Here is a 19417-nt window from a genome sequence, read left to right as displayed (position 1 = left end):
AAATTACTTAAGAATTATTATGTTTTCTCATAAGATATAATAAATCTGTTAAAACTAAATTGGTCATTACAACAACATATGTGGGTGTAGTCATATTGCCTTGAGCACATGTACTTCCCATTTTTATGCATCCGAGCTCGAGTATTTAATCCACAATGTAGATCAGTTTAAAATATAATACTAGTATAAAAATTCCTCAAAACAATATTATTACTTAAAATCTCTAATATTTTTTTCCATAAGTTTTTATTAAACTCGTGATTATGTACATGAATTTGTGATTTATATTTGATAAAATGATAAATACTCACTCTTTGGCAGTCGAAAAGATCTGCTTACATTTTAATAGTAATGTTTAAATTCGTGAATTACCAGTATGTTTATTCGTTGTAATTTTTACTCTAAACAAGCTCATGTTATCAAATTCCAAACGGGTTTGGTTTAAATTTTTTTCAGTGTGCCAGGAACAGTTTGGTACATCAAATGTCATAATACAATTAGTCAATTTTTTTTAATTATCCAACAAATTATCTTATTACACTTTTGTATCAAACCGTATTTCCATCACATTGAATAATAGTTTTTACTTGGGAAAGAATAAAATCTCAACATTACCATTGTGATTAACCGACCACTACACCTAACCCTTACCAGCATATTTCCCAACCTTTTCGAAGAAAAGGGACAAAAAGGGCAATTCATGAGAGCCAATGGGATCCCGCCACGTCGGACTCATGGTAGAAATAGTCGTTATTAAATTGCACGAGAGGGTCGAACAGGAAAACGAAAAACAGAGAAACACGACTCTCTCTCTCTCTCTCTGGCTGGCTCTCGCTTTCTCTCTCCTCGGGCGATCCAAAATTTGCTAGGTTAGGGTTTTTGAATATCCCCTAATTTCAATTACTGTTGATTTCTTTGAATTTGGTTTCAAGTTGTCTGCTTTTGATAGAGGGCTTTCTTTGATCTTTGTATTCGATTGCTGCCTCTGATTTTAATTCTTGGTTTTTTTGGATGAACAGGGGCTTCGTGTTCGATGCGATTCTGAGCTCGGGAAATCGGTTTCAGAGGTTCAATTTCAAGAGGTTTTCTTTTAACAGGGTACGATTTCGGTGTATGTGTATGTATATTTATACATGTGCTTGTATAGCTGACCAAGTTCGGGTTTTTTTTGTAGATTTTAGGTGTTTTTTAGGGGTTGTCTGCAAATTTGGGATTTGGAATTTTTGTGTTGATTTAACAGGGTACGATTCCAGGTGTTTTCAGGGGTTATCTGCAAATTTGCAAATTTGGGTTTTTGTGTGGATTATTATTTGAATGATTATTTAGTTCAAATTTGAGAGTCAAGGGTCAGGTATTGGTTAGTTTGTGAAGTTATTGTAATTGCTAGTTGGGGTTGAATTTGAACTTTGGCACAAATGAAGAGGTCTATCATAATTAGATTTCATTTTTATTTTGTATTTGAATTTATTCTTTTGTATGTATTTGCTCTCAGTTCGTTGATAGGTGTTTTTGTGTGGCTTGACTACTAATACTTGTCGTCACGACGAATGTGCATTCGGGTATTGTAATAAAAGATTTTGCTTCTGATTTTTAGCAGGTTTCTGTTTTCTTTTATCTTATTGAATTTGCAAGCATATGTCCTTGTGACACAAATTCAAAAAGAATTTTTACTGGTTTAACATCTTTGGATGTTATTAATTTCCGGATTGAAATCTAAACGGTTTCTGTTCAAAGATTAGTTGTGTGGAAATTATAAAGACAATGCAATACCCTGACTTCACATTCCTTGATATTATGTCACATGGAATCGTATAGTCTTAACAAGTTGTGCCTTTCCAACAAGAATTTAGTATTTACATTGCTTATATACAACCAGCATTAAATTATACTGCGAGCATTATTTTAATTATACATGGTGTTCGGTAAGTTATTGCTTGTGTTTGTTCTTTTGATTTCGTGTATAGGGGGCTTGTGAATTTCCGCTTTTACTGAGCTGTCCCCCATTAAATTGTTGGTTTTCAGGTGTTCTCTTTGCAGGTAAGCTGAGTAGATGGAGCACGAGGAGACTGGATGTCAAGCTGCCCCTGAAGGTCCTATTTTGTGCGTAAACAATTGTGGGTTTTTCGGAAGTGCGGCTACTATGAATATGTGTTCCAAGTGTCACAAGGACATGATGTTGAAACAGGAGCAGGCGAAGCTTGCTGCATCATCCTTTGGAAGCATTGTCAACGGAACATCAAGCATCAATGCAAATGAGCCTGTTATTGCTGCTCCTCCTGTGGACATTCAATCTCAGCCAGTAGCACCACAAACTATCAGCTCACAACCATCATTTTCCTTTGGTTCTGGGTCATCTGGTGAGCCAAAGCCAGAGGGCCCGAAACGATGCAGCAGTTGCAACAAGCGGGTTGGATTAACAGGGTTCAATTGTCGGTGTGGTCACCTCTTTTGCGCAGTACATCGTTATTCAGACAAACATGACTGTCCTTACGATTATCGCACTGCTGGACGGGATGCTATTGCGAAAGCCAACCCAGTAGTAAAAGCTGAGAAGCTCGATAAAATCTAAGCCTGGTGCAGTGAAGTTTCATTTTCAAAATTGATGCTTGTTTTCATCCACGGGATGGCTTCAGAGTCTGCAGCGGTATCTTAGCACTTGCCCCATTATAATGTTACATCTACTTAGGCAAGGGTTTAGGCATCTCTGCAGTCTGAAGAACTCTGTATTTGTTATGATTGGAAGAACTCTATGTGTTGCTCCAGTGTCTTTTAAGTTGTAGTCTATGCTGGTTTGGTGGACATGATTCGGGTTAATCTTCGTAATGTGTCCCGGCGCTGTTTATATCGCATTTGTTTCTTCTAGTACATTGTCAGTGGATCTTGTATTGTAAAGTATCGATGTGGTTTCCATGCATAATTCTATTTACTCTTCCTTTTTGGTCGATCGGGTTTTCATGCGTGTTCTTAAAGATTTAGTTCTCAATACGATCATGATCAATTTTTGAACTCAGAATGTAACTGTTGTGAAAGGAAAGAACACTTGACCGGTAAAAGACGCGGAAATTTTCTGGCAGTTAACACGGGAAAAGGACTTGTAGCTCGGCCCTTGTATCCGAGGTTTTGTGTTCAACTCTCTCCTCGGCCCTTGTATTTGAGGTTTTGTGTTCAACTCTCACCTCGTATATCATTGTTGTAAGTGATAGTGTTTGTTCGTTTTTAGTATTAGTAAGTTTTTTACCCGATGTGGAAGTCGCTCCCTCCATGGAGAAATTTTGGGGTTTAGCAACCGGATCACCTGTTTGTATGGAACAAGTCCGAGTGCGGACCACCTTGCTCCCATGGGTGCTGTATACCTTCAAATGGTGGTAATATTCGCTATCCTATTTATCACCGTTTGGTGAGTTTAAATTTTGAAAAATGTGTTGTTCATTCCACAAATTTTAAAATTTAAACTCATATGATAGTAAGACGAGTAAAAATATTCCCTTGTATGTGGTATTGTGTTTATGCCTTCACCATTGTTTTGTTTGTCACTTGTGCGCTGATAAAGGAGGGAATTGAATTCCATCTGGATCCACTTTGTAGGGATCTTAGAAATTCTCACATTTTAATCATTTATCGTGTATCGTATAGTCAAAAATTATTTAAAATTAAACATAAATAGTATCTGACGAAAATTAATTACACAATATACGATAAACAGTTAGGATGTGAGAATCTTTAGGGCTCTTGCAAAATATATCCGCGGAGAATCCCCTTCCGTAAAGGAGAATATATTAGCTCCCTGACAAAAAGGGACAAAAGAGGAAATTAGCGCCAATTGAGGTAAGACCTCCCGCCAATAGAAAACCGCCACGTCGACATAATAATAGAAATGGTCGTTATTAAATTTCACGAGAGCGTCGCACAGGAAAATAGTGAAACACGACTCTCTCTCTCTCTTGCTGGCCCTCGATTTCTCTCTCCTCGGGCGATCCAAAATCTGCTAGGGTTACGGTTTTGAAAATCCCCTAATTTCAATTACTGCTTGATTTGTGTGTATTTGGTTTCAATTTATACTTTGGATCGGGGATTTTTTCGATCTTTCGTATTCGATTGCCGACTCTGATTTTAATTCTTGGTTTTTTTAGGTGAACAGGGGCTTCGTGTTTGATGCGATTCTGAGCTCGGGGGTTTCAGACTTGCAATTTCAAGAGATTTGTTTTTAACCGGGTATGGTTTCTGTGTATGTATATGGATATGTTTATTGTGCTTGCAAAGCTGACCAAGTTCTGTTTTTTTTTTTTTTTATTGATTTTAAGTGTTTTCAGGGGTTCTCTGCAAATTTGCAATTTGGGATGCATGTATATGTATATGATACGACAATAAAAAAATATATTTAAATCATATTTTAACTCTAAATATCCAAATTCAATTTCATTTGATTTGTTGGAGAAGAAAAGTTGGAAATCTAGTCTCTTTATCTGCAAAAAAAGCTCTGTTTCGTATTAATTTCTCATTTAAAAGTGTAAAGGTATCTAAAAGCCGGATACTTGTTTCCCAAATGTGGGATACGTGTATCCATAAAGTTAAATCCGTATCCTTTGACCGTGATATGCGCAACTGAAGTATCTGTGCTTCATAGGTGCTTGTATGGCTGACCAAGTTTGGGTTTTTGTTGATTTAGGTTTCTAATGGGTTCTTTGCAAATTTGCATTTTGGGATTTTTGTGTTGATTACCCAGTTTTTGTTGATTCTAGGGGAAATCTGCAAATTATTAATTTGGGGTTTTTGTGTGGATTATTTATTTGGATGATTAGTCAAAATTTGAGAGTCAAGGGTCAGGTATTGGGTAGTTTGTGAAGTTATTGTAATTGCTAGTGGTGAGAAATCTGAGGTCGAATTTGAACTTTGGGTTTCAGGTGCTCTCTTTGCAGGTAAGTTGAAAAGATGGAGCACGAGGAGACTGGATGTCAATCTGCCCCGGAAGGTCCTATTTTGTGCGTAAACAATTGTGGGTTTTTCGGAAGTGCGGCTACTATGAATATGTGCTCCAAGTGTCACAAGGACATGGTCTTGAAACAGGAGCAGGCGAAGCTTGCTGCATCATCCTTTGGAAGCATTGTCAACAGAACATCAAGCATCAACGCAAATGAGCCTGTTGCTTCTGTGGATGTTCAACCCCATCCAATGGAGCCAAAAACTCTCTCTTCGCAACCATCCTTTTCCTTTGGTTCAGGGTCATCTGGTGAGCCAAAGCCAGAGGGCCCAAAACGTTGCAACACTTGCAACAAGCGGGTTGGATTAACAGGGTTCAATTGTCGGTGTGGCCACCTCTTTTGTGCAGTACATCGTTATTCAGACAAACATGACTGCTCTTACGATTATCTCACTGCTGGACAGGATGCTATTGCGAAAGCCAACCCTGTCGTAAAAGCTGACAAGCTTGGTAAAATCTAAGTGTGGTGCAGTGAAGTTTGATTTCCGAAATTGATGCTTGTTTTCATCCATGAGACGGCTTCAGAGTCTGCAGCGGTATCTTAGCACTTGCCCTATTGTAATATTAGATCCACTGGGGAGGGTAAGGCGAGTTAGACATCTCTGCACTCTGTAGAACTCTGTATTTGTTGCGATTGGGAGAAAGCTTATGTGTTGCTCCAGTGTCTTAAGTTGTAGTCTATGCCGGTTTGATGGACATGGTTCGGGTTAATCTTCGTAATGTGTCTATGCGCTGTTCATATCGCACTTGTTTCTTCTAGTACATTGTCAGTGGATCTTCTATTGTAAAGTATTGATGTGGCTTCCATGCGTATATGTATTTACGATCGATTTTTTATCTATTTTTTGCCGATTGGGTTTTCATGCATGTTCTTAAAGATCTGGTTTTCTATATGATTATGATCAATTTTTGAACTCAAAATGTAACTGTTGTCAAGGGAAAGAAGAACAGTAAGACGGTAGAAGACGTGGAAAATAGCAGTTTTATTGGCGGAAAATGGCAGTAAACGCATGAAAGAGACTTGTAGCTCGGTCCTTGCACCCGAGGTTTTGTGTTCAACCATCCCCTCTTTTCATATCACTGAGCTAATTCACAAGCGAAAATTAGATAACTTCTGAATTGTAAACAATGAACAAGAGAGATTGGGTAAATCATCATACACAAGAACAAAACTACAAAAACTACATGTAAAGTAATGCAGAACTGAAGTTCACAACAAATACTTTACGGTAACAAAATTTCGACTGACAGAGATTCGAGGAGAAATTGTCCACGGTTCTACAATTTCCGTCTTCGATTATTTTCTACTTTGAAAGGGTTCACAAGCCCATGATCTAGCACTACAAAATCCGGTTCAAGTTAGAAAGAAATCCCTTTAGATTCAGCTTCAAGATACTTGCATATCTTCTCCATAACCTCTCTACCCTTGGCACTGTTCTGCACAAACTTCTCAGCGCAGCGTTGTTCAACCTTTTCTGCCATTGATGCCAATGCTGATAAAGGCTTGATTCGAATGCTAGTCTCCTGTCGGCATAATGTCCAGCCATTTGGGTTCTCAGGGTGGGGATCATACCTGATCTTCTCCTCCACCTCTATAAACTTTTCGAGGCTAATATTATTGGTGGCGAGTTGCATTGATCGTGCTTGCGCATCCACAACTGTTGACTCAACGCAGTGGCAGACATCCTGGCGAACAATTTTGCGGACAAACCATGGTCCTGGCGCATGGACAGTGATAACACGTGTGGTGTAAAGCTTTCCTGTGCTGGGATCAAGCTTGTGGTTCAGCGTGTCAACTTCAAGGATATGTGATAGTGTGCGTTTGTTTTCAGCATCAGCAAATTTTTTCCACGATGCAGAAGTCACCCGCTCCCATGGGTGCTTGTATGTGTATTCTTGTGTGTATGCCCTCACCATTGCCTTTGTTTGTCACTCCGTGTGCTGATAAAAGATCATCATATTAGTTAGAAGAAAGAGTAAGATCATATAATGTGTTTTAGCTTCTCAAACATCATGATACATACTAGAAAATTTCAGTTAGAGAGAACTTTAAGAATGAGAGGACTCATTGCTAACGATTTAGCTCATCATAGCCAATGCAACAGACTGCAATCAATTTGACTATTGACAATTTCTAATCAACAACAATTCCAGTGGGTAAATGAAACTAGTAGATACGAGTATTCAGACCACAACTGAATATGATCATTTCACATGGGAACCTATATAACATACCAATCATGCAATTGGGAAACACCAATTAAAAAAAAAAAGTATGCAGAGACTACAATATGACAGTGCTGTTAATTTGGCAAAGTTCGAATTACTGCGTACTATGTGGTCTGGTTACCCAAAACAAAAGCAGCTACCATATAACGTAACTGCGATGACATATTTGTGCTTGATGTTCAATTTTACAGCGACGGAGAACAATACTCTGACATCATAAACTATTCAAGATACCAAAATGCTAGATCAGAGATAAGCTGAAAGAGAACTATAAAGCTAAATTTGAAGTCGAGTACTGGATAGAACAATTCTATTTGTAAGTACATGGATAGATGGTGTCTAATGCCATCAAATGACTAACCACCGAAAATACTGAGAAGCCTTTCTGGATTGATCTTCTCATCTAGACTTTTCACTAGTCGGAGGATACTATTTAGGTTCCAAACTCCTATTACAGCTATTACAGCTGATATTCGTTTACGCTCTCTGCCATATATTAGACTACTATCCTCCTTGATGCACATCTCTAGAACACAAGACACACCAAAACTGACAGTTGTAACAGAATTTCTAGACGACGATGAACAGAATTTCGATTATCACTAATTAAACTCATTGTGCTAACTGAAAACAGTTACACTACAAACTTGCCTACATATGGCATCACAAGCAATATACTAGCAAGCTGAAAAACTAAACGAATCAGGTAGTTATAGCTGGAAAAAGAGCAGCACCACGGGCTTTTATTCACTACAATGAAATTACTATTCTTGCACCGTCGTCCTAGTTTTAATATAACCCCACGCTGGGCTACATTCGTTGTCTAAGCAAGGTGAACATCCCAGAAAACCCAATACTATCTCGCCCAGAAATCAAGTTTCTCCATAGGCAAAAAAAGTGATCCTAATCTTAACCTCCTACGAGCAAACGGAGAAATGGGCAGAATTCAAAAAACCCAAAACCGGATCTTTGAAAAGCCTATGAATTCTCAAGCAACAACATTTAGTTCCTAAGGAATTCAGTAACACTAACCCTAATCTCAAAATTCCTCCACACTTCTTTGTGATATTGAAACACAAAATTGAATCTCACAACAAATAAAGCCATCCAATTTTTTTCACCACATACGCAACAAATCACACTTGCCCCCAAAAAAAAAAATTAAAACAAATCACAGATGTAACTGCAAACCCAGAATTTTTTTTTATCCAAATTCAGAAGCAATTCACAAATGGGTCCTCCAAAATCAGAAATCTATGAACTTTATCCACTGCAGTATCAGCTAAAAACACAAAAAACTCCAATCCCTAGCAAATCAAGAACAGGGCCAATACAAACACGTAAATAAAAAAATTCATCAACTTTTATCAATCCTTAATCCCGATTTGGGTTCAAATTCACAGCGAAAAAATACATAAATCCAGCACACAAAAAAAAGTACCCAGATGAAAAAACAAGAAATAAAAGGATGAATTACATACAAGCTTAGCAGAGACCTTACCTCAACAGAGAAATCAATGAAAGTCTAATGAAAATATTAAAAAAATTATTTATAAAACTTGGAAGAAGCGATTGATGGAGCGCTTTTCTTGTGCTTGTACAAATTGCCCTCCTCCAGTTGATGGCTCTTCTATTTCTTGGGGAAGTGGTTAATGGATTTCTAGCATCGCGGCACTGGTATTTCGCAATCGCCGCTTTAAAATTGTCCTTTTATTCTATTTATTTAATTTATTTTATTATATTGGGACCTTTAATGCTTGCTTGAGGGTCAATTCATTGTAGAGAAGGACCCGAAGACCTTTTGGAAATGGGATATTCACTTATGCTCATAAGCGTTTCTATTAAGAGCAAATCGTACCTTCTAATAAAAATAAAAGCAAGTGTCCATAAGCATTTTAATTTTTGTTTGTCAAACATTTCCTCAAAAGTGTTTTGGATGATTTGAAAACGTTTTTGATTATTTTAAACTTACTTCTAAAAATGTCAATAGTTTGCTGTGATATGGATGTTTGTTTTTTATAACAAAATGTCGATATATAATAGATAATATGCCTATATTCTAACAGCAACCAAAATGTGTCAACATGTTATTAATACATTTTGACAATTTCAATGGATGCAGGGAGAATTTATGCTTTTATGTGTATTGATATTCTACTCCACAACAACAATCCTTTCCAAAAATAGTTTAAAATTTATCAACGTTTATGACGTAGATTAAATCAAACCAAGAAGAAAACCCCGTTATTCCTTAAGTAGTAACCTAATAAAGCACACCTTTGCAAATAAACCAAAAGATTGAAAAATTCTTCCATGCTACGTGGCAGTAAATGCTACGAGGATTTAATGATTTGAATTAATTCGGGTTATTGCTTTTGTTGTGGTTTCAAGTTATCCAATTCTCATAGTATTTAATGCTACGTAGCATAGAAGAGAAACCCCAAAAAATCGCATAACACAAAAGATTGGAATGTTAGCAACACAGTCGGTCTTTTGTTATACCACTGGGTGGTGCCAACGACAAACCACAAAACTACAAACTGTACGACCTAACACTTACATATCGAGAAAACACGATCTGAATGTTAATGTTTCCGAGACTTCAATCTGAATGATCTGCAAAAATAGGAGGATCTATAACAAGAAGTTGTCCTTTGCAAATACAAAGGTGGTGTGGTGCTCCAACGGAAGAATTCAAGCCCAAAGTTCCAGACAACGTTTCTGCATCTCGACAAAACTACTCGTACTATCTGATGCAGATTTAATATTTCCGTCGATTGCTACGTGAAGGAATCTAAATCGGGCACACAGATAGTTTCTGGGAGATGGAAGTGGTTGATGGCAAAACTAGCAATAACAAGTGTCTTGCATTTGAAAAGAGCTACAAAGAATCGAATGGCCGGTTCCAGGTTGTCTTTGGTGGATTCGTTTGTGCAACGGAGAAGTTGGACACATTTTTGTGACCAATGAAATTGTAAAGGCACAACTCTCTCTCTGTTTTTTGTGCTCTTGAAGAGGTGCCTTTAGTGCATTATAGATAGTGGTTGCAGAGATGGAAGTGGATGGCTGTAATGCGAGCAAAAGTAAGATCTATCTCTAAAATACACGGCTTGAATAATATAACATGGAGTGAGATTTACATGGTAATTTTAGATCTCATGTTAAGACGAAGAGGAATGTTGAAGGACTCTCAAAAGTGAAATGGACACTTCCTCATATTTTTTGCACAATGTTTTTTAGTGTTGGTAAGAAAATTGACGTTAAGCTATAAGGTGACAGAGAGTCCATGAAGAGTCTCGCTTTAGAGGGAGTTACCTTAGCATTTCCATAATATGGATAATAAGTGATAATGGTGTGGCTTATATATACGGTTTAGCAAAATTCAGTTTACATATTCAACGTTCTTGTAAATATCTCTTCCGTATATACCACACTTTCATGCTCCTATATCCCTGGCCCCATGATCAAGCATTTGCTTTCTAGCTTCATAAGCAGCTCCATAGGCTACACAATTCTGCATCCTTTCATTTAACTCCGTCTCATCAAACCAATCCTTCAACATATTTTTGACCGTCGGGATTCGACTGACACAGATGGTTTATCCGTATTCCAAGATTTTCAGAATGAGGTGGTGTATGGACTCTGGAGGATTCGAGTTTACATTGAAAGAAATTTCCGCCATTGTTTGGTATAATGAGCTCCGCTCATGTAAAACTTGGTAAGAAAAACCCAAAAAACTATTGGTAAAGATATGATAGATCCGCAAACATAAACAACAGCCCACTGGCAAAAACGTAGAAGATGAAAAATGATAATGATGTGGCTGATATAGACGGTTTAGTAAAACACACTTTACATATTCAACATGCCTGTAAATCTCAATTTCTTATATATCACACATTCCTGCTTCTGTATCCCTCGCCATGATCATGCATTTGCACCTGATCCCTCGCCCCATGATCAAGCATTTGCACCTGATCCCTCGCCCCATGATCAAGCATTTGCTTTCTGGCTTCTAAGCAGCCCCATAGGCCCATAGGCTACACAATTTTATATCCTTTCATTTGGCTCCATCTCATCAAACCCATCCTTCAACATCTTTTTTATCGTCGGGATTCGACTGCCACCATCTAGCATGATAACCTCATCAACCATTTACTTTCCAGCTTTGCATCATTGACAACTCGCAGTTTAATGCTCTAAGCCCCTTGTTCACCTCTTTAGAATTGAATCCTTTTTATTCCTCTTTTTTATCTCTAGCATATAAAGCGGTTCACGATTTTCTAATCAAATTACAACCTAAGAAACAAGAATATAGCACTGAAAAATCCTGTATATGCAAGTTACAAAACATGAGGTTGAAAGAGAGGACCTGGATTGTCTGCCCTCCCCATCCCATCCCCTTCCCATGCCCTTCTATTTGAACGGTCACGGTTAAGCCACGTTAACATTTTATATTAATTTTTTAAAGAGATATAAGACAAAAAGCAATGGGAATATAAAATGTTGACGTGGCTTAACCGTGACCGTTCAAATAGGAGGGTATGGGAAGGGGATGGATGGGGAGGGCAGACAATCCAGTGTCCTTACTTTCTATCTCTCATCTTCACTAGTATGAAGTACTTTTCATTTGTACTTTTCAATGGCCAATGCACTCACCTTCAAACTATCTCCCCCAAGATCGAAAAGTAAAGTTTTATTCGGCTCACTATCTTGCCCTCTTTGCAAACTGCTGTAGCGGTTGCAAATTCTTCCATTTTGTTTGTGCTACATCAACGAATGGATCCATTCTAATTAGCTTCCTCCTCCCTGTCCAGAGTTGTCATCTTCTTTAATAGGCGTTTGAACGTGCCAGAGATGGTTTTCCGTCGTCCAAGATTTTCAGAATGAGTTTGTGTATGGACTCTAGAGTATTTGAGTTTACATCGAATGAAATTTCAGTCATTGTTTGGTATAATGGGCTCCGCTAATGTAAAACCTGCTAGGAAAAACCCATAAACTTCTGGTAAAGATATGATATATCGGCCAATAGAAACAACAACCCACTGGCAAAAACATGGAAGAAAAAAAAATATTTATTCTCAACTTAGTTTCCTCCAATATCTCAAATTCTTCAAACAAATCATACCAAGACTTTCTCCCTTAACCTTATCAAATTCTTACATTTTCTTTCATAGAAAAAAAAAAAAAAAAATCTCTGTCTTGATTTTCACCAACTGTAAAATTTAGACTAGCTCTTTACGTAACATTTCATGCCAATTATCATATTCATGATTGAAGAATGATAAATAAGTTCACTCATTTTACATGGTCACTTGTAATTCAGTTTATAACCAATCTAATGTGCATGCCTTGCTGTTGAAGAATAAGTTTAATTTTCCTTTCCCAACAGATTTAGATACAAAAAAAAAAAATGTTCAAGAAATTAAATTTACCTATTACCTTGTTATTGTTATTGAAGCTTATAATGTAGCTAATAATGTATTAGCAGAAAACTCTATAAAATCTAATTTTGATTTCAGGATTGGAAAGGGATGTATATATTTAGGGGTGGATTTTTTTGCCAAATTGCCGTACCAACCGAATTGCCAACCGTGCCATACCGATTTTGTGCCAAATTTTTTGTACCAATCGGTAATGGTACGGTATTGTACCGTACCGAAATTTCATGGTACGGTATTGGTAATGGATACCATTACCACGGTATTACCGTACCATACCAAAAATACAATATAATTTATAATTTATAAATTATATAATAGATAATTATATAACACATATTTATAATATTCCAATAATTTGAAAATAAAACCCTACTTATATTAGTATTGTTGTTGGTGACTTTGATATCTTAAAATTGTGGAAATCAAACACAAAAGAGTTCCTAATTCTTTCACAAAATAGCCAAAATATCTTTGTAACCCCCACTTCTACTGTTGCTAGTGAAAATGCATTTAGCCTAGGGAGAAAGGTTGTGGACCCTTTTAGGGTATCCTTGACTCCTAAAATAATGGAGGCACTAGTGCGTACTAGTGGTTGACTTAGGGCAGATGAAGTAAACTTCTACAAGGAACCAACGAAATATATGCTTCAATTTTACAAGGAAATGAAAGAAGAAAAAACAAGAAAGATATGCTTTAATTTTTTTAGTAAATTTGTTATTAAATGGTTTTCAACTTTAATTTTTCTTGCTACTAATTAATATGTTTTCTTTGTTTGTAATGTATGCTTGACACAAACTCAATCTTCTACAAGTTCAATGCCTCTTCCAAAAGTTTCGACATCTCAAGCTTGAATAACTGATCAATGAATTCTCCTTTTTGAAGTTTACTTCCAATTTTCATTTGGTTTGAAACTTTAATTTCTATTTGGATTGTTAACTTCTATTTGTTTTGGTTCGTAACTTCTATTTGGATTGTAAGCTTAATTTTCATATTGAATCTTGATGCATCATTTGAATTATTATGTGTGTGAATTGTGAATAATGAATAATAGATTAATTTAATTTACAATGTATGAGATAAAGGTACAAAAAAAAAAGTTTTGCCCTTGAATTGGGTTAAAAAAACAAAAACAGATTTTGTCCCAAAACAAAATGGCAATTACCATTGCCATACCATGCCAACCGAACTTTTGGCAATACCGAACTTCGGTATACCGAAAGTTTGGTACGGTAATGGTAATAGATTTTACTAAACCAAAAGTTTGGTACGGTAATTGGTACAAGGGTTTTGGTACGGTAACCGTACCGAACCCACCCCTATATATATTGAGCTAAAACTAGTCGATTTAAAAAACTCCCATGATCTGACAGAGTCTCTCTCTAGGCTCTAGCCACAAGTAATTTTATTGGTTATTTATTTTTATATCATCAAGAGGGGAGAAATTTTGGAGTCCGGCAAGCGATCCGTATAGATCCAGACACCAAAAAAGCCCTTACTCCACTCAATGATTTGTCATGCATTTCCGGCTTATTGTTTGATTAGCGCCTTTTAAAACCATGATGATTATACAAGTGACAGAGCTGAACATCTTCACAACCTCCCGTAGTTTCTGATCTGAAATTGAAACATAGCTTGAAGGTTTTTTTTTTAAATTTTTTTGATGAAAATAATAAAGACCCTTTCTTTTTAGCTGAACCAAGAATAATAAACACCTTAAAAACTTACCATTATTTATCATGAAATTAATAAAATCACCTCAGAAATAAAATTAATCACACATTCAACATTATATCAATTTTGGTTATTGTACACAATCACAATACTTGTACATAAAAATTAATCAATCAATACAACACTGCTCATTTTTCTAAAAGCATTTTTATTAATATAGTTTAGCAAACAATTAACTATTTTATTTTACAATTGTTTATAATCACAACAGGGCATAGGGCATAAGTTGTTTTAAAGCACAACAATACTAAACTAGCCTTAATATTATTGAGGTTCTAATCTAAAACCAATCGCAATACTAGAGTACCAACTGCATGCTTATAAGTCCGTACAATATATCAGTTTATCTCCCACATGATGTAGGACTTTTACATCACATCCTCACATCCATAACCCTGACAAATTTTTTAGCCTCATATACGTGGATACATGTGGTCGTTTGATTTCACGTGTAAGAAAATCCACTTTAATAAGATTAAAAGAGTTAAAGACCACCTGAAACTAAAAGTCACTAGAGTAGCCGAACTTCTTATAATACTTGCATTTGAAAGGTTAACATATACGTGTATTACAATACTTGCATTTGAAACAAGTTGGAAACTCAATTGGAAATAATGTCCATACGGTAACACAAGTAGAATTACATCAGCAGCTGTGCAAAAGGTCTTATGCACACAAAATCTAGGGTTCCAACTTTCACCCATATTCTACTGATCCTACCATGTTTTACCACAACGGGATTAATTTATGGTCAGAGTTCAATGTAAAGATCGAATAAGCAAAATACTAGAACAAAATAAAAGGTCCTCCAGGTCCTTAGTGTAGGCATTGAAAATCAGCTCCTGTTACTTCAGAATCACCCAAAAAAAGGGGTAGTAAACTGTTCCTATCCATCCTCAAGTCCCCCCGATCACAAATTACTAATCTCCCCCACCGCAAGATTACTAATCTCCCCATACAATATCTCAGTATCCGAGCCTCAGTCATTCCACATTGTAAAAATACCCATACCCTCCTCCATTAGGCATATCATAATCAACCTTCACAAGTGCGAGCTCTTCTGCTGAACCCACTCCATTGTTTACTGTTGAATTTGAAGCCAACCCAATTCCAATATTCCCTAAATACCCTCCAGCACTATAGCTCCCACTAGAGCTTCCACTGTTGTGATCCATCACGCCAGAAGAAGAACCCATGTCCATGAGACCTTGAAGCAAAGCTGGGTGTGTACTCTGAAGTCCATAACTATTATAGAATTGCTGGGTAGGATGGTATTGCTGCTGGGTCTGGTGCAACTGAAGCTGGGTTTGAATGTAATTTTGGTATGAAGAAGGGTCATGATGGTGGATGTACTGAGAAATATCATGGTTTTGGAGAGTTAGTAGAGGCTGGGATTGTTGTACATTTTGATCAAGGGTTGACTGAGGCTGCAACAAAGAGTAGGCTTGAAAATTACGACTGGCTGATGTTGATGAACTGGCGGCTCCTGCAGCCGCATACTGAAAGGTGGAGCCGAGAGCTATCATTTCTTCACGTTTTCTGGAAGATTCCAATGCTTGAGCCTCTTTGAGACGCTTTGCTGCCCCTCCTCCTATGGGGAGAGTATTGCTCTCCAAAATGCTCTTCACGTCGTATCGACTCATGTCGAAGTTGGTTACGGCGTTTAGGCCTCGGAATTTTATTGCTGCTATGTCGTAAGCTTCAGCTGCCTCCTCCTCAGTACCTATGTAGAGTTCAATCAATCAAAGTCACATAAATGTGACGAAGAATGATGTTACATGCACCACATTTACTTCAACAAAGTGTCATACACCAAAGAAGTATTACTAGCAAAAGTGGGTATAAAAAAAAAAGCTGAGCTAAAAAAGGTGTTTGATAAACACTTAAAAATAGCTTATTTTCACAGTTTTAGGTGAAAAAAATTGAAAACGTGAAGCAGCAAAAATGAACTTATTCTCACAATACAGCAGAATCAGTTTTTTTTTCAAAGCACATCATTACCAAACCAGCCCTTATACAAGTAAAAAAAATTACGTATCAACCAAAAATGAGGATACTAATTTATCTAAGTGGGCTTTGCATGAATCCCACATAATCTTATTTATTTTTAATGGGAATATTTATGTGAATATATATTGAGTTGTATATTTGTGATATATACGATCCAATAATTGCATTGTATGCATGGGGTAAGAAACATACTGAAAGTTCCCAAGTATAGATCTTTGTTTCCGGCAACTCTGCCAATCCTTGCTTGCCATCGTCCGTGTTGGTGATGCCTGAACAAAGATTTTGTTTTGTACAATGAGAAATAGAGAAAGAGAGACATGGAGACAAAGCGTGCCTAGCTAGCTAGTTTAGTACCTTGTAACTCCACGATACATGGACGCTCCCCTAGAAAAGCCACTGCTTTTCCTGAAAGTTTAATTAAATGGAAAGAAAAGTTAACACCTTTTAGTGCAAGAAACAATTCTTTAAACAGAAAAAGGTATGAATTACGAAATGGGAAATATGTCTGTTCTATTTCGTTTACCTTCTAATGGCTGCCACAAATTCTTGTCTTGTCATGTTCTTCATCTCCTCCACCTCCTTCTCATAGTTACTGATCTGCAGCAATAGTACAACACTACTTAAAAAGCCATATAGAATATAAACAAAACTCTAGTTATCTTTCCCTTATTTTATTTGGGACACATTGTCAAGCCTTCAATTTTTTTTATTCGCATAAATTAACTTACTGGAAAATTTGTAGTTGTAGATGTTCCCCAATACTTTAGTGCAGCCAAGTCATAAGCCCTAGCTGCTTTCTCTTCTTTGTCATACCCACCTGTTTAAAGTAATTCAAAAGAACAAGAAGAAAAGAAAGGAGATTGCTTTCACATCAAAAATGTTCAAAACCATCAGCTTTTAGAATTCAGAATGGTAAATAACAAATTGTAGCTAGTTAGAATTAGTACTCACCCAAGTAGACTGGAAAAAACCATGCCCGAAACAACAATGACCATGATGAAGATCAAGAAAATGATGATCAGTGAGACATTTGAGGTAAAAAGAACCCTAGCTGTAGGAGAATAAGGCATAAATACCTTGGCGGCCCTTCCTGGATTGTCCTTCCCTTCTGCAACTATTATCCCAAAGATGAGCTTCATACCTTCCTGTCCACCTATGCCTGTTTTATTTATATATATATTTACACATGCAAAATAATTTATGTTAATGTATCAAGAAAATAAATGTTATCTTGGTCACCTGGTAACAAGGAATGCATGGTCACTTATTTTCAGATTTGATATCAAGAGTGAAAGATAAAATAGATAAATTTGATATCAAGGGTTGAAGATAAATATATGTGTTTTTTGATGTTGTAATCTGAGCTCTTGATATAAATTTCAAGAGTGAGTGACCATGAATCCTCGATCACCTGTGACCAAGAAAACAAGACTAGTATTAAGAAAACAAAATTGGATGTAAAAATTGACCTTGTTACACCACGATAAATAGACGTTCTTTGTCCGAATGTGTCCAAAGTCCTCCTTGGGGGAGCTTCCACAGTGGTAACGCTGGTATTATCGGTGCTGGTTTCACATGCTGAAGAACCCTTGCCACTTCCCATTGAGAGAGTCAACGATTGGAGGCTGTTGGATTTTTCTTGGAAATCAAAGTTGCTAGAATTGTCTACAACGGTGTTTTGTACAGAGACTATGTTGTTGCTCGGGAATAAGTAGTCGGAGACAGAATCATTGGCCTGAATATCGTTGAAGGCTACAAGATCTGAGTGGTTCTCGGATTTGCTCACGCCAAGAAAATCAGCCACCTTTGGAACTTCGTCGCTTCCTTGAGTATTAATCAAATGCCACTCTACAAAATCACAAAGTGTATAAAAGAGAGAGACAGATAGAGAGAAGAAAAAGGAAAAAAATAAAACGGACAAAAAATATGCATGGAAAGAAAGAAGAATTACCTTGGTTTTGGAAATCCATGGTATCACTTACTAACCCTAGAGAGAACTGATGAGAATGAGAAGGGTGGAGTTGTGATGGCAAGGAAGAATTAGTAGGAGAAAGAGGAAAGGAAAGCCAGTTGTTTGAATTCATTGACCCCATTTTTCTTTGATTGAACTCTTCTCCAAGAACTCAAAGACCTCTCCTGCACAAGGAAATAAAAATGTTAAGACAATATTCAAAGAAACCCCAAAAAAAAAAAAAACTAGCGGTGTCCGCAAGCTAGAGAGGAGAAGAAGTGATGATATATAGATGTTTACCCAGGTGACTATATATAGCTAGGGTTTCGAAGAGTGGTGAAGCAGAAAATCTCTCTCTCTCTCTCTCTCTCTAGATTTTATGTATAGAGAAGAATGTAGTTTTGAGAAGATGAGAGAAGAGGGGAGGAGACTGAAAAGAGAGAATCTTGACAAGGATACAAGGTATACTTATATGAATTAGCATAAACTAGGTAGCTAGGGTTGCTATAGTCTTACTCTATATGTCAAACAATGACAAAAAATTAAATAATATTATATAAAAATGTGTTTGTCACCCCTTTGGCATTGGTCATTTTAGGCTGGTCTAACTCTGACTGATCTGACTCTTAACACCATATTCCAACATTTCAGAATCAAGTATTACCACAATAATTATATAAAAAAATATGTTTCTAATTATATAAAATTAGTGTTTGCTATCTCAATCACCATAAACTAAATTAAAGAGACACGAGTGTCACACTAAACTACAAGCCGAGCTCCAAATCAGTCTTTGTACTCAGACAAACCCTAAATTCCAATTTGGAAAAGTCCAACCAAACCTCTTTCTCTCTCTCTCTCTACCCACTAGGGTTTATTGGAACTCTCGACCTCGTAAAGTGCAACAAATGACTCCCGAAGGCCCAGCATTCCCACACTCTACAAATCATCTCCCACTCTCAAACTCTACGTAAAGTTAAACTAGTAGATTATAGATATATCTATACAAACCCAACCGACCTCTCACTCTCTCTCTCTGTTCTTTCACATTTATCTGCAAAGGGATAAATATAC

At 36.8% G+C, this 19417-nt stretch overlaps 4 protein-coding genes across 9 annotated transcripts; 2 read left to right on the top strand and 2 right to left on the bottom strand.

Annotated features, from left to right (window-relative positions):
- The first annotated feature begins 749 nt into the window (after window positions 1-749).
- LOC103412708 (zinc finger A20 and AN1 domain-containing stress-associated protein 8-like) lies at window positions 750-2942 on the top strand. Its single transcript, XM_008351244.4, has 3 exons — window positions 750-869; window positions 1020-1098; window positions 2023-2942. The coding sequence occupies exon 3, from the start codon at window positions 2051-2053 to the stop codon at window positions 2567-2569; it is 519 nt and encodes a 172-aa protein (XP_008349466.1). The 5' UTR covers window positions 750-869; window positions 1020-1098; window positions 2023-2050; the 3' UTR covers window positions 2570-2942.
- An 899-nt stretch (window positions 2943-3841) lies between these two features.
- LOC103447133 (zinc finger A20 and AN1 domain-containing stress-associated protein 8-like) lies at window positions 3842-5841 on the top strand. Of its 6 annotated transcripts, none has more exons than XM_070807415.1 (3): window positions 3842-3990; window positions 4131-4212; window positions 4917-5841. In XM_070807415.1, the coding sequence occupies exon 3, from the start codon at window positions 4930-4932 to the stop codon at window positions 5437-5439; it is 510 nt and encodes a 169-aa protein (XP_070663516.1). In that variant the 5' UTR covers window positions 3842-3990; window positions 4131-4212; window positions 4917-4929; the 3' UTR covers window positions 5440-5841. The 6 variants fall into 6 exon arrangements, with proteins under 6 accessions (XP_070663516.1, XP_008384532.2, XP_070663517.1 ...); XM_008386310.4 differs by having other exon boundaries at window positions 3843-3990; window positions 4902-5841; XM_070807416.1 differs by having other exon boundaries at window positions 3899-3996.
- A 279-nt stretch (window positions 5842-6120) lies between these two features.
- On the bottom strand, window positions 6121-8923 carry LOC103447135 (uncharacterized). Its single transcript, XM_008386315.4, has 2 exons — window positions 8709-8923; window positions 6121-6919 (listed from the first exon to the last, which is right to left on the bottom strand). The coding sequence occupies exon 2, from the start codon at window positions 6893-6895 to the stop codon at window positions 6338-6340; it is 558 nt and encodes a 185-aa protein (XP_008384537.2). The 5' UTR covers window positions 6896-6919; window positions 8709-8923; the 3' UTR covers window positions 6121-6337.
- Window positions 8924-14975: 6052 nt separating this feature from the next.
- On the bottom strand, window positions 14976-18785 carry LOC103447152 (AP2-like ethylene-responsive transcription factor PLT2). Its single transcript, XM_029087909.2, has 10 exons — window positions 18644-18785; window positions 18344-18528; window positions 17862-18240; window positions 17469-17551; window positions 17344-17352; window positions 17121-17209; window positions 16916-16989; window positions 16747-16797; window positions 16585-16661; window positions 14976-16105 (listed from the first exon to the last, which is right to left on the bottom strand). The coding sequence occupies exons 2-10, from the start codon at window positions 18483-18485 to the stop codon at window positions 15366-15368; spliced, it is 1644 nt and encodes a 547-aa protein (XP_028943742.2). The 5' UTR covers window positions 18486-18528; window positions 18644-18785; the 3' UTR covers window positions 14976-15365.
- Window positions 18786-19417: the final 632 nt, after the last annotated feature.

The sequence above is a fragment of the Malus domestica genome, chromosome 11, assembly GCF_042453785.1.
Source record: "Malus domestica chromosome 11, GDT2T_hap1".
NCBI lineage: Eukaryota > Viridiplantae > Streptophyta > Magnoliopsida > Rosales > Rosaceae > Malus > Malus domestica.
Note: the sequence above shows the minus strand (reverse complement) of the source record. Positions and strands in the feature narration are given on the sequence as shown.

Coding starts and splice junctions, on each gene's coding strand:
- LOC103412708 (XM_008351244.4), top strand. CDS start 2,051: ATGGAGCACGAGGAGACTGGATGTCAAGCTGCCCCTGAAGGTCCTATT.
- LOC103447152 (XM_029087909.2), bottom strand. CDS start 18,485: ATGGGGTCAATGAATTCAAACAACTGGCTTTCCTTTCCTCTTTCTCCT. Junction 16,798..16,915: donor TTTGTGGCAGCCATTAGAAG/GTAAACGAAATA, acceptor TTAAACTTTCAG/GAAAAGCAGTGGCTTTTCTA. Junction 16,106..16,584: donor TCTATACTTGGGAACTTTCA/GTATGTTTCTTA, acceptor AACTCTACATAG/GTACTGAGGAGGAGGCAGCT.
- LOC103447135 (XM_008386315.4), bottom strand. CDS start 6,895: ATGGTGAGGGCATACACACAAGAATACACATACAAGCACCCATGGGAG.
- LOC103447133 (XM_070807415.1), top strand. CDS start 4,930: ATGGAGCACGAGGAGACTGGATGTCAATCTGCCCCGGAAGGTCCTATT.